At 39.7% G+C, this 14307-nt stretch overlaps 1 protein-coding gene across 2 annotated transcripts in view; it reads right to left on the bottom strand.

Moving 5' to 3' along the window:
* Nucleotides 1-14170, bottom strand: part of LOC118973376 (NF-kappa-B-activating protein-like) — a 30498-nt gene extending 16328 nt beyond the window's left edge. The window contains exons 1-5 of one of the 2 annotated variants that reach the window (XM_073227740.1): nt 13665-14170; nt 11261-11341; nt 2932-3002; nt 2594-2743; nt 1039-1102 (exon numbers count right to left, since the gene is read on the bottom strand). In XM_073227740.1, the coding sequence (XP_073083841.1) occupies nt 1039-1102; nt 2594-2743; nt 2932-3002; nt 11261-11341; nt 13665-14035 (737 nt within the window). In that variant the 5' untranslated portion in view covers nt 14036-14170. The remainder of the gene's footprint in view (nt 1-1038; nt 1103-2593; nt 2744-2931; nt 3003-11260; nt 11342-13664) is intronic. The other variant, XM_073227739.1, reaches the window with a different exon arrangement.
* Nucleotides 14171-14307: the final 137 nt, after the last annotated feature.

Here is a 14307-nt window from a genome sequence, read left to right as displayed (position 1 = left end):
AGAAATAAAAATAAAAGATCCTTACAGGGACAAATGACATACAATTTTCATGTTACAGAGAGATAATACAAATAAAGTGTTTGAAAAAAGCTTTTACCAATTTGAGCATCAATAATTTTAAGTGTAATAGCTTAAAAATATATCAAATTTGTGTTCATAATGATATTGAAAAAACCCAAGTCGCTATTTTGAAAACTCATAAAAGAAAAAAATTTTTGAAGTAAGCCAGTATCCTGCCCTTCTTTTATAAACTATTATTTCGAGGTAACCAAATAGCCGAGGGTAGGCTCCTCTTATAGAATTATGCTACCTAATAAATGAAGAATGCAAGCCAGAACTAGACCACCACCGTTTTGCAATCCCACTTAGGCAATGACCATCAATGGCTGTTAATATGACAAAAAGAGACAACCAGACATTATTTTCCTCCTGATAGAAGTATACAATACCACCCAAAAAGTATTCCTGCCAAAAACTCACATCTGAACCTCATCAAGTCTCTAGACCGAACTATCAATCTATAGGAAACACAAAAGACAGAGAACGTGTTAAAAGGACACTATAAGAGTACGATCAGCAAAATCCATACTGCAGGAAATTCTAAGGTAAATGATTTGGTTTCTTCAATGAATACAGTGCAGGAACAAAAAGGGAAGGGGAACTTATTGATGTAAAGAGATGTACAAGATACATCAACCAATGGCAATTTGGATCCTGATTTGAATAAACTGGACAAAAAACTGAGAACTGGCAAATTACTGTTAAATATTTCAGGCATGATAACAGTACTGTGGTTACGGTTTTTTTTAAAAAAAAAAAGAACGTCTATCTTTTAGAGAAACATGCTGGTTTATGGATGAAATGATAATCTGGGATTGGTTTCAAAATAATGGGGGCAGTGGAGACTTCCCATGAGTTGATAATTATCAAGCTGGGTGATAGTTACATGGGGGATCATCATATTATTTTATTTGATATCTTATGTAATTTTATATATATTTGAACTTCTCATAATAAAAATTGAAGGAAAAAACTGACGATTTGTGTTTCTTCTTCTTTTCCTTTTTCTTGGCTTTCTTTGCTCTCCTTTTTGCATCTTCATCTGCACATTAAACCACATTATAGTTAAAAAAAAAATTAAACTCTAAAACCCCAAAACTTTTGAGTAGATAAATATCCTATTGCCCTATTTGTTGTCACATAGAAATTAATTCAAACATTAATTGCTACTCATCACGAAATGTGCTAGGCATTGGGGACACAGAATTAAAGCCACACCGAGTTTTCAGTGATATAGGGCGTTATTATTAATTTTATTGTATGAGATAATAGTATTGTGATTAAGTAGGAAATGTCCTTATTTTTCAAGGTGTGTATAGAAATATTTAGGATGGTACAGTGATATTTGTAATTTACTTTGAATTATCTCCACAAAAAACTCACATTTGAAACAAATATGGCAAAATACTAACAAATGTTAAACCTTGGGTGCTCTGGGCACATAGAGGAGTCTCAAAAGCAGGCTGATTTGGGGAGGGTGATTGAGGAATGGTTGCCCAGGAAAAGGTGATTCTTAAGCTAGTTCTTTTAAACATCAGTTGTTTTACAAAAGCAACGCACGCCCATTGCCAAGATGAGTAAGCCAAGCCACATGCAGGGAGGGTCTGGTGTCGTAGGCAGACAGACTCCCTGTACCAAGTAACAGAATCAAGAGAAAGGCCATGGAATATTGAGGAGACAGAAAGTAGTTCTCAGGCTACAGGATGCTGCAAGAGAGAGACCCAGGTCCATGTGATTACTGAGGCATCGGTCGGGGCCCAACTTCACCCTGACGGCTATGGAGAGCTCCTGAAGGACTTTAAGTAGGGGACTGACCTGCTCAGATTTGTGCTTTAAAAAAGTTCAGTCTTCCGGCGGGGAGGAAGGAGAGTGACAAGGGGGGCCAGGAAACCCTGGTGACATCAGAGGAAGGAGCACCTTTGTGTCATGTGTCCCCAGTGGAGGCACCCTCTGGTCCAGCATCAGCCCGGAGAGGGCACAAAAGGGTGGCTTTTTGTGATGTGCCGCCCCACAGGAGGTGTCTTTCATAATCAGCTGCCGGGAAGGGGTCTTATATGATGTGCCTTTTTGAAAACTGCACAAAGGTGCCCACTGAGTGTGAGAATTTCACAGAAGAGCTGCTCCGCTGGGCAGATGCAGCCTGTACGGTTTGGTTCAGCACCACACGTCTCATAACCCAACCCCAACTTGCTCCGGTGCCACATGCCTTGTGCGATTACACACAACCAATCTGGCTGGAGCCATACTGCTTAGAGGTGTGAATCCCAACTGTGTGTCCCTGAGTGTGGTGCTTAGAACCTGTTCTGTGCCTCCATTTCCCATCTCTGAGATGTATCCTACAGTTACCACTGTGTGGACTGAACAGCAATAACGAACGAATATCAAGCACTTAGCAGGGTGGCTGGCACTGTGAGCGAGTGCTCAGAAACTCTTGTCCCTTATTGTTGTTTTTAAGAACCTTCCTCTAAAATAAGCTTGAAGAAGTACAACTTGGTTTGAAGCAAGGCTTGCAGAATGATGCTGCCTTTCTTACCACTGGAGTCTGTTTCAGAATCAGAGTCACTGTCACTATCGTCAGAATCGTCAGAAGACTTCTTGTGTTTTCTTTTAGATGATTTTTTCTTTCTCCTTTTCTTGGACCTTTCTTTTGAATGACTGGATTTCTTCTTCTTCTTCTTTTCTTCTACAGAAAACAGAAATAAAAAAATAACTTCTAAAGAAGAATTTCTGAGTATCAATTTTATTATATTTGAAATACTGAAAAGGAATAGACGACAGGCAATTTGAGTAAAAGCAAAGTCTAATGTTCAACTATTTATAAATGTATTTTGTAACTCCTCAATAAAAAAAAGCTCTGTATTTAAAGAATACCTCCTGAGGTAGAAGATGAAGTGGTACTTTTCTTTGGCTCTTCATCCTCTACTGGTGTATGTTCATCAGAGCTGAATTTAAAGAAAACAGTTATAAGCATCAGAAAAGTGATGAAATGGAGTATAAAGTACAGACTTGACAATTTTCAGGAACAAATTGATTGAGAAGCATTAAAAGCAAACACTGGACTGCATTTGCAATTGTACAGTTCAAAGTTCTACCACCTTCACAAAAATATAATAATCGTTTACATTGCATAATGCTTTAGAGGTTACAAAGTGCTACTTACTGAAAGCAGCACATAAGATTAGTATTTTCAGAAGAAACCACCGGGTAAAGGTCATGAACCACAAGGAAAGTCAAAGAACTGGAGTCAAGAAGGCTGCGGGAGGACTTCCCAACTGTGTTCTCTGTGTGCAAAGGCCACACGGCAGAGCAGCACCTGTCTGTCTCCCCAGAGCACGAAGCACCTGACAAACTACAACAGAAGATTTCATTCTGTTGCAAAAAATTCTGAAAATGAGCGTCATTAAAATTCTACAATAATTTAAAAGGGAATTTCTATAGCATATAATCTTTTCCTCTGAAGATCACATCTGGAATAATTCAGGTATTGCCTAGAAATTATTTTTAGGGTTCCTTCCAACTCTAATTCTTCGAGTGCAGATTCTCTGAGTGTTTTCCAAAGGCTTCTATAGGAATAACTTCAGATAATAATGCTTTATCACCCTGTCACAAATGACAAGTTTACCTGTCAAACTCACTGTATCAACTCAACCTAAAGATGACACAGAAAGGGAAGAGAGCGAAGAACCTCATGAATAGCACACCAAAGAGAAAAAAAAAAAACAGGAGAAAGAGAAAGCATTAGGCCTTCAGATAATTGGATATAGGAAAATCATCTGAACAAAACCATATCAGTATATTCATTTAAAGAAATGCCTCTCGGAATAGAATAGAGAGCTCAGAAAAAAACCTACTCATATACGGTCAATGAGTTTACAACAAAGGAGGCAAGAATATACAATCGGGAAGGACAGTCTTTTCAGTAAATGGTACTGGGAAAACTGGACAGCCACATGCAAAAGAATGAAAATGGACCACTATCTCACACCATACGCAAACATTATTCAAAGTGGATTAAAGACTTGAATTTAAGACCTAAAACCACAAAACTCCCAGAAGGAAACACAGGTGGTTAGTTCCTTCACATAGGTCTTGGAGATGATTTTAAATCTGACACACCAAAAGCATAAGCAAAGGAAGCAAAAATAAGCAAGTGGGACTGTATCAAGCTAAAAACTTCAGAGCAAAGGAAACCATCAACAATGAAAATACACTGGGAGAAATTATTTGCAAATCATGTATCTGATAAGGGGTTAATATCCAAAATATATAAAGAACTCATACAATTCAGTGGTAGAAAACAAAAGTAAACTAATCACGAGGATAAAACTACAGGATAGGGAATATAGTCAATAATAGTGTAGTATCTTTGTGTGACAGCTTATCAGAGTGAGCATTTAGTAATGTATTTCATTTCTGAATCACTGCGTTTTATGCCTGAAACCAATGTAATGTTGTCTATCAACTACACTTCAATAAGAAAAAATAGCAATAGCAAAAAACCAGGCAATCCAATTAAAAAATGAGCAGAGGATCTGAATAGACATTTTCCCAAAGAAGACATATCGATGGCAAACAGGTACACGAAAAGATGCTGAACTTCAGTAATTATCAGGGAAATGCAGGTAACATCTCACACCTGTTAGAAGAGCTATTACCAAAAACCCAAGAAGTAACAAGTGTTGGTGAGAATGTGGAGAAAAGGGAACCCTCATGCACTGTTGGTGGGAATGTAAATTGGTACAGCCACTCTGGAAAACAGTAAGGAGGTTCCTTAAAAATTAAAAATAGAACTACTATATAGTCCAGCAATTCCACTTCCAGGTATTTATCTGAAGAAAACAAAACACCAACTTGAAAAGATATATGCACCCCCATGTTCACAGCAGCATTATTTACAATAGCTACGATATGGAAACAACATAAGCGTCCACTGGTGGATGAATGAATGAAGAAAATGTCGTATAGGAGAGGGGATCAACATGGCAGAATAGGAATATCGTGAGCCTATTTCCTTCCATGGACACACCAAAATCTTCAACTACCTGTAGAGCTACTATCCCTGAGAAAAAACCGACCACTAGCAGAACAGACCTTACACCACTAAGGACATAAAGAGAAAGCCACAGTGCGACAGGTAGGAGGAATAGAGACATGGTCTAGTCAGAATGCACACCCCTGGGTTGGTGACCCACAAGGAGGAGGGATATCATGACCACAGAGGCCCTCTCTGAGGAACAAGAGGTCCAAGCCCAACAGCCAGGTGGACCTGCACTGGGAAGATGAGCACCCATAATGTCTGGCTTTGAAAACCAATAGGACTTATGTCTGGGATACCCAGAGGGCAGAAAGAAACTGAGACTCCACTCTTAAATGGTGTGCATACAATGTCCCTTGCTCCGAGTCTCAGTGCAGAGGCAGCATTTTGAAAAGTGCCTGGGTTACACATGAAAGAGACCTATTGGCTAATTTTGGGGCATGTGCTAGCAGGGCAGGGATCTGTTGGAATTTTCTCAAGGGATGGAAAGGTTGATGGGACACCATTTTCTTTTCACTTCCCTTCTACCTAGCTGGCCTGGTGCTGGCAGGTGCCATTTCTGACCTCTCCATCGACTGTAGTGGAACGGCTTGCATGTCCTTGGTGTTCCCCTGCAGACTTGTCCCACTAACCTGCCTGCCCTGGCACTCCTCCCAATTAGCTCTTCACCCTGCCACACCAGGTGGACGACCCTGGCCAGCACCAGTACAGCCGCTAAGTGGCTAAGTGTTCCCACCCCAGAGTATCAGCCCTGCACACTAGAACACCTGCAACATTCATAGCTGGACCTCGCAGCCACCCACACACCAGAGGCCTGTCCCACACACCAGTGCCAGTAGCTATCGCAGATGGGCCTCACAGCCGGTTGCACTGAAGGCCAACCCTGCCCACCAGTGGGCTGCAGCAACTGCAGATGGGCCAGGTGCCAGCCCCACACCCCAGCATGTTGTAGCACTCACAGTCAGGCCTAGCAGACAGTGGACCAGGGTACAGCCCTGTGCGTCAGCACATGTCTACACCAGCTGTGACCCAGGCAGAACAGGAGGGTGTACGCAGCTGACACAGGGGACTCCCCTGTGCCACCTGACTCAAGTGACCAGGGAGGTCTGCACTGGCAGGCCCCATAGGATATCTTCTGCATAAAGCCACTCCTTTAAGACCAGGAAATATAACCGATCTACCTAATACATAGAAACAAAGACAGAGAATCAGACAAAATGAAGAAATGAGTATACTCCAAAGGGAAGGTAAGACAAAACCTCAGAAAAAGAACTGAATGAAACAGAGGATAAGCAATCCACCAGATAAAGAGTTCAAAGTAATGGTCATAAAGATGCTCACCAAACTCAGAAGGAGAATGGATGGACACAGTGAGAACTTCAATAAAGAGATAAAAAAACATATTTAAAAAAAAAACATTCAGAGCTAAAGAGTAACTAAAATGAAAAACACATTAGAGATGATATTTATATTAGAGCACATATATACATACATATATATATATTTTTATATATATATACGTGTGTGTGTGTATATATATGTGTGTGTGTATATATATGTGTGTGTGTGTGTGTGTGTGTGTGTGTGTGTGTGTGTGTGTGTGTATGTATGTATGTATGTATATATATGCTGTATGGGAAAATATATTTGCAACTGATATATCCAATAAGGGATAAATATCCAATGTATTGGTGGAACTGAATAGACATTTTTTTGTCTATTTAGTTGGCCAACAAACACATGAAAAGATGCTCCACATCACTAGTCATCAGGGAAATGCAAATCACAATTACACTGAGCTATCACCTCACACCTGTCAGAAGGGCCACTATCCAAAAGACAAGAAACAGCAAGTGTTGGCAAGGATGCGGAGAAAAGGGAACTCTTGTGTACTGTTGGCGGGAATGCAAAATGGTGCAGCCGCTGTGGAAAACAGCATGGAGATTTACTCAAAAAATTAAAAACAGCAATATCATACAATCCAGTAATTCCACTTCTGTATTGACCCGAGAAAAATGAAAATACTAATTTGAAAATGTACATGAACCTATATGGACAATAGCCAAGATATGGAACCAACCTAAGTGTCCATCGATAGATGAATGGATAAAGATGTGGCACATATACACAAAGGAATATAACTCAGCCATAAAAGAGAATGAAATCTTGCTATTTGAGACATCATGGATGGACCTAGAGGGTATTATGCTAGGTGGAATAAGTCAGACACAGAAACACAAATACCATATGATTTCACTTACACATGGAATCTAAGAAACAAACAAACAAACAACAAACCTAGAAACAGACTCATACATACAGAGAACAAACTGGTGGCTGCCAGAGGGGTGGGCAGTGGGGAAAGTGAAATAAATGAAGGGGATTAAGAAGTACAAATTTCCAGTTACAAAATAAATAAATCATGGGGAATACAGCCGATAATAGTGTAATACATTTGTATGGTGACAGATGGTAACAACACTTCTCATGGTGAGCATTTTGTAATGCATATAAACGTCAAATCACTATGCTGTACACCTGAAACTAGTGTGTCGACGATACGTCAATAAAAAATATTTTTTTTAATTAAGAGGGTTATCAACAGCAGATTAAATGATGCAGAAGAATGGCTCAGTGATCTGAAAGGTACAGTGGTGAACCAGGAAAAAGAAAAAAAATTTTTTAAATGAGGATATTAAGCTTAAGGGACCTTTGGGACATCAAACATACTAACATTCATATTGTCAGGGTTTCAGGAGAAGAATGAAAGAAACAGAAAACCTACATGAAGAAATAATATCTAAAGGCTTTCCAAACTTGATGAAGGAGATATCCAAGTCCAGGAAGCAAAGAGAGTCCTAAATAAGATGGACCAAAAGTGATTCACACCACCACACACTATAATCAACATGTAAACAGTTGAAGACAGAGAATCTTAAAAGCAGTAAGAGAAAAACAACTAGTTACACGTAAGTGTACCCCCAAAAACACTAGGAACTAAGTAAAAAAAAATTTTTGGATGTACTTTGTTGTATAGTTGACATACAATATCACAATGGTTTCAAGTATACAATGCAGTGATTCAACAGTTATACACATCATTAAATCCTCACCCCAACTAGTGTGATTACCATCTGTCAACACAGAAATGTTACAGAATTGACTATATTCTCTATGCTATACTTTCATCCCTGATTTTGTGTCTCTTTATCTCCCCCCACATATTTCACCCCACCCCCCACCCCCAACCTTTCCCCCATGGTAACCACGAGCCACCTCTCAGTGTCTCAGAGTCTATTGTTTCGTTTGCTTTGTTTGGTTTTTAGAGTCCACATACAAGTGAAATCATATGGCATCTTTTTCTGCCCGGCTTATTTCACTCAGCATAATACCCTCTAAGTCCATCCATGTTGTTGCAAATGGAAGGATTTCTTTCTTTTTTATCGTTTGAGTAATATTCCATTGTATATGTGTACCATATCTTCTTTATCCATTCATCTATTGACTGACACTTAGGTTACTTCCATATCTTGGCTACTGTAAATAACATGAAACAAACATGGGGTGCATATATCTTTTTGAATCAGAGTTTGTGATTTTTTTCAGGCAAATTCCTAGAAGTAGAATTACTGAGTCATATGGTATTTCTACTTTTAGTCTTTTGAGGAACCTCCATACTGCTTTCCACAATGGCTGCACCAATTTATATTCCCACCAGCAGTGTAGGGGGGTTCCCATTTCTCCACATCCTCACCAATACTTGTTATTTCTTGAATGAGCTGAATTCTCAGCAGAAACTTTACAGGCCAGAAAGGAGTGGCATGATATATTCAATGCACTGAAAAAAAATTCACAACCAACAATATTCTACCCAGCAAGGTTCTCACTCAGTATTGAAGGAGAATAGGGAGTTTCCCAGACAAGTAAGAGCTAAAGGAGCTCATCAACACCAAACCAGTCCTTTAAAAAATGTTAAAGGGACTTATGTAATGGAAAAGAAAAGGCCATACCTAGAAACAGAAGAATTATGAAAGGAAAATCGCAATGGCAAAGGTAAACATACAGTAAAAAATAGTGCATCAACCACCTACAAAGCTAGTACGAAGGTTAAAAGACAAAAGTAGCTGAGTTAATTATATCTACAGTAATTACTTAAGAGACGCACAAAATAATAAGATGTAAAATATGACACCAAATACATAAAACATGGGTGGAGTGGGGCAAGTAAATTTGTAGTGCATTTAGAATGTGTTGGAACTTAAGGGACTATCACCTTACAATAGACAGCTCTATACATATGATGTTATATATGAACCTCATGGTAACAACAAACCAAATACCTATAATAGATAAACAAAAATAAAGAGAAGGAACACAAACATAACACTGAAGAAAGCCATCAAATCACAAGGGAAGAGAGCAAGAGAAGAAAAGAAGAAAGAAGAACTACAAAAACAATGGCAATTAGTACACACCTACAAGTAATTACTTCCAATGTAAATGGACTAAATGCTCCAAGCAAAAGACACTGGGTAACTCAATGGACAAAAAACAAGACCTATCTATATGCTGCTTACAGGAGACTCACTTCAAACCTAAAGACACAAACAGACTAAATGTGAAGGTGCTGAAGTGATAGAACTTTCAATCTGAATGTGTAAAGCTGAGGTAGCAAGACTTACATCAGACAAAACAGACTTTGAAACGAAGACTGTACGTAACAAGGGACAAAGAAGGGCCTTACATAACTAACGATAAGGGGGCCGATCTAAGAAGAGGTTATAATAACTGTAAATACCTAGGAATCCAACATAGGGGTAGCTAAATATATAAATATTAACAGGCATAAAGGAAGAATCTGACAGTAATACAGTAATAGTAGGGGACTTTAACACCCCATTTACATCAACAGACTGATCATCCAGACAGAAAATCGGTAAGGAAACACTGGCTTTGAACAACACATTCGACCAAACGGACTTAACATATACAGAACATTACATCTCAAACAGCAGAACACACATTCTTCTCAAATGCACATGGAACAGTCCCCAGGACAAATCACGTGTTAGGCCACAAAACCAGTCTCAGTAAATTTTAAAAAATCGAAATCACTGAAATAAACTTAGGAAGACTGAAAATTTTCTGACCATGATGGTATGAAACTAGAAATCAATTACAAGGAGAAAAACTGGAAAGAACACAAACAGATGGAAGCTAAACAGCATGTTACTAAACAACCAATGGGTCAAAGAAAATATCACAGGAAATTAAAAAATACCTGTAGAATAATGAAGACAGAAACACAACGGTTCAAAATCTTTGGGATGCAAAAATAACGGTTCTAAGAGGGAATAGCAATACAGTCCTACCTCAAGAAACAAGAAAAATCTCAAATAAACAATCTAACCTTACACCTAACTGAATTAGAAAGAAAAAGATCACCCAAAGTTAGTAAAAGGAAGAAAAAAGGAAAGATCAAAGCAGAAATAAATGAATTAAGAGACTAGAAAACAACACCAAAAAAAAAAAAAAAAAAAATCAATGAAACTAAGAGCTGGTTCTTTGAAAAGATAAACAAAATTGATAAACTTTTAGCTAGGTTCATCAAGAAAAGAGAGAGGACTCAAAATCAGAAATGAAGGAAGAGAAGTTACAACTGACACCACAAAAGTACAAATGGTTATAAGAGATGACTATAAAATTATATGCCAGCAAATTGGACAAACAATCAAGAAGAAATGGATAAATTCCTAGAAACATGCAATCTTCCAAGTCTGAACCAGGAAGAAAAAGAAAATCCGAACAGACAGACCAATTACTAGTAACGAAATTGAATTGGTAATCAAAAAACTCCCAAGAAACAAAGAACCAGATGGCTTCATAGGAGAATTCTACCAAACATTTAGAGAGTTAACACCTATCCTCCAAGTATTCCAAAAACTTGAGGAAGGAAAGCTTCCACATTCATTCTACGAGGCCAGCACAACCTTGATACCAAAACCAGACAAAGACACTACAAAAAAGTTACAGACCAATATCCCTAGTGAACAGATGCAGAAATCCTCAACAAGAAATATCAGCAAACTGAATTTAAAAATACATTGAAAAGATCACTCATCATGACCAAGTGGGATTTATTACAAAAAACTTTTAATCACTTACTCTGGTTCTGGATTCTTTGGAGAAAGTCCCCATACTTCAGGAGCTCCCAGTTCTCCAATCCTCTCTCTCTCACTTAATCTCCTAGAAGATACAGGTGTGTAAATTATAACTCCATGGCCTAAGTTCTGTTTACTAAATATATCATCAAATTCAAAGAAGTCCGGTTAAGTCCTATTTTCCCTTTACATTTTAAGCTTTAAATTAAAAAAAACTTGGTGTAAATGTAAACTCAGAGAATTTGATGTTTTGATAGTATTGTCAAATGGTACAGACTACAAAGAGCCTGGGAGGCTGTCAAGTGTGTCCCTTCTGCTGCATGACGGCAGAGCTCCTAATTGCCCATTTCATCTTCTGCAATATGCGACAGAAACAGTTTTACATTTGGAAGTAACGTCATTTGCTTATACACATTCATGAGAGTAAAGAGAAGTCTCTACTTGTGATTTGGTCAAACATTCCACTTAAAGAAATTCAGGAATTAAAGGAAAGATAGCTAAAAAATAAAGCATTAGAAGTATAAAATTAAGGGAGCACTGAAAATGAAAGAAACTTTTTAACAAAAATTGTACTCACCAGGATACAGGGTTCGTTTTCTCTGTTTTCCCTAATTCCTTTTTGGAAAAGGAATACATTCTCTATCCGCTCTTGGAGGACATGGAAAATTTTTCTCGTTTTAGTTGTTATTTCTTCTCTTAATTTTTGCTATCTCTCATAGTAAACAAACACCAAAAACTAGGGCTCAATTCCACAGTTTAGCTGCTTGTGACTCTATTTGCTTAAAAAACACCTTTACAAAATAAATGTAATTTATTCTGGTTTGATTGTTTGAATTAACTAGTTTTTACTTCTTTATTCATGGGAAAAGGTGGTATAATCACACAGTTAGACTCAGGTTTCCCCCTTGAGGAAACAGTCTATAAGGGGACATACTTAAAAACCTGAACCTGGGACATGCATACCGGGGGAAGAATGCCTGACAGGCAGTAAAGAGCAAGCAGTCAAGGTCTCATCCCTGCTGCCACCTGGCTTTATCTGTACTGTTAAGATAAATTACTTATCTTATATATATTAAATGTACAAATGCAAATTTCACCTGAGAGGTTCCGAACATCGTTTGGTGAGGATTGTCCCTTAAGAAGCTGGCGGCTTTTTGGTTGACACAGCCTGGGGGTAACTTCCTGAAAAATGTTGTTTGGAGAGGTATGTCTCCAAACCTAACTCAGCCCTCTTTTTACTTTTTCTGCTCCCATGCACCAAACCCTAACAGTTAACACTTTAAGGACTATTTATTATGTTCCAGGCCCTAAATCATTACAATAGCTCTGACAGACTTTGTGCTCATTTTATCCCTTTTTAAGTGGTTAAACAATTAAGCCCAGAGGGGTTAAGTAACTTAATACTATTAAGTAGTAAAGCACTGATTCAAACTTGGGCAATCTAATTCTGGAGCCTGTCCTCCTCATCACTATGCTTTATTACTTCCCACTTCTGGAGGGAAAAAGATTCATGAAGACATCTCCCAGCTACTGGAACATTAACCTGACCCTCAATGCCTGTAATACTTTTAGATTTCTTGTTTGTTTTTTTTTTAACACATAGTACATGTAAAAGCACTTACTACAGTGTCTGACAATTTAACACTCAAATAAGCTTTAGATATTAAGACTTACACAGCAATAATTATAACCCTTTTCCTTTCTGCTTCTTAATCTATCCGTTTTTCCACTCCAGTACTCACTCTCCTTATAGGAGACCTGAACACCCTGACCTCATTTTTCATAGTCAAGACTGACAAGGTCTTTCTCAATGAAGGCTGATCTCAACAAGACCTTTCTCAATTTAGGCTAACTTACAGTTTAGCAGATCAGATTTTCTACATTCAATCATCTTCTCTCAGAGGCTTTTCTCCCCTCCAATTTAAACCCCTTATCTCAGTCTTTCCCAACTCGCTAAAAAAATATTGCCACTTACATATCCCGGTATCTCAAACTTGTCTGACCATTCAACAAGTTGCTAGGCACTGTTAATTTTATGATCGATTAAATAGTGCTCCTCCTTTCCATGAACTCGTGGGGCATAAAAACATGATCACGAATTATGGCACAACCAAGTAAATGCTTCAATTCCCGTAGGTCTGGCTCTTGGCCATGTCTGCTACAAGTAAGGAGGCAGAAGAGAGTAGGGAGAGACCAGGGCACTGAATGATGGGGCCCTAGGGTGGGTGAAAGTCTAAGGGAAGAAAAGGGCGAATAAGGCGTTGTCGTGGGTAGACTGAAGGAAGGGAAGAAAATGGGCACAAGGCAGGCCGAGAGCGCGAAATGCCAATAGTCGGAAAGATGAAAGATGAAGCGGACTCCGAAGGCAGGTGGGCTCCTCACAGCGAAGGTGCGCCCGTGTCACTCACTTCCGCCGCAGGCTCTCCTCCCTTTCCTTGTCCAGAAGGCTAGGCCACGGCTTGTCGCCCCCGTAGGGGCGCGAGTAGCCGCCGTAATGGGCGGACGAGGAGGCAGAAGCGAAGGGGGTGCCCCGTGGCGCAGAGGGCCGCTCTCGAGAGCGTGACCGCGAGCGGGAGCGATAGGACTGGTTTCGGGAGCCTTGGCTGAGGCCATTCCGGTCTCCGGACCGAGAGCAAGAACGCGAGCGCGAGCGCGAGCGGCGGCCCCGCGGGGAGCGGGCGGCTTTACTGGGCCTGGGGCTCCTCGACGAACTGCGACGTTTCCCCCCGAAGCCCGAGGCCTCCCGCTCCGGCCTGCGCGAACCAGACACCGGAGTCATCACTGCCGCTCGTTGTCCGAAACGGCAGGAGTAACGGGCGGCTCCGTAGCTGAAGAAGCTCTCAGCGGCCGGACTGCCGGAACCTTGCAAACAGTTCCGGGTACTTCCGAAAAATCCCTCCCCGGACCTAGGCGGTCCCCCAGAGGAACAGGATGTGTGTATCGGCATAAAGAAGCCGGTGGAGCAGTTCTTTCTTCAGCCTCTAATTGAGCTACCTGAGGAGCGACGATTGATCCCAGGACACATTTCAATGAGCATCGGTATGAACAACA

Source organism: Manis javanica, chromosome X, assembly GCF_040802235.1.
Source record: "Manis javanica isolate MJ-LG chromosome X, MJ_LKY, whole genome shotgun sequence".
Classification (NCBI taxonomy): Eukaryota; Metazoa; Chordata; class Mammalia; order Pholidota; family Manidae; genus Manis; species Manis javanica.
The sequence above is the reverse complement of the archived record's forward strand: the minus strand, read 5'-3'. Positions and strand labels throughout refer to the sequence as shown.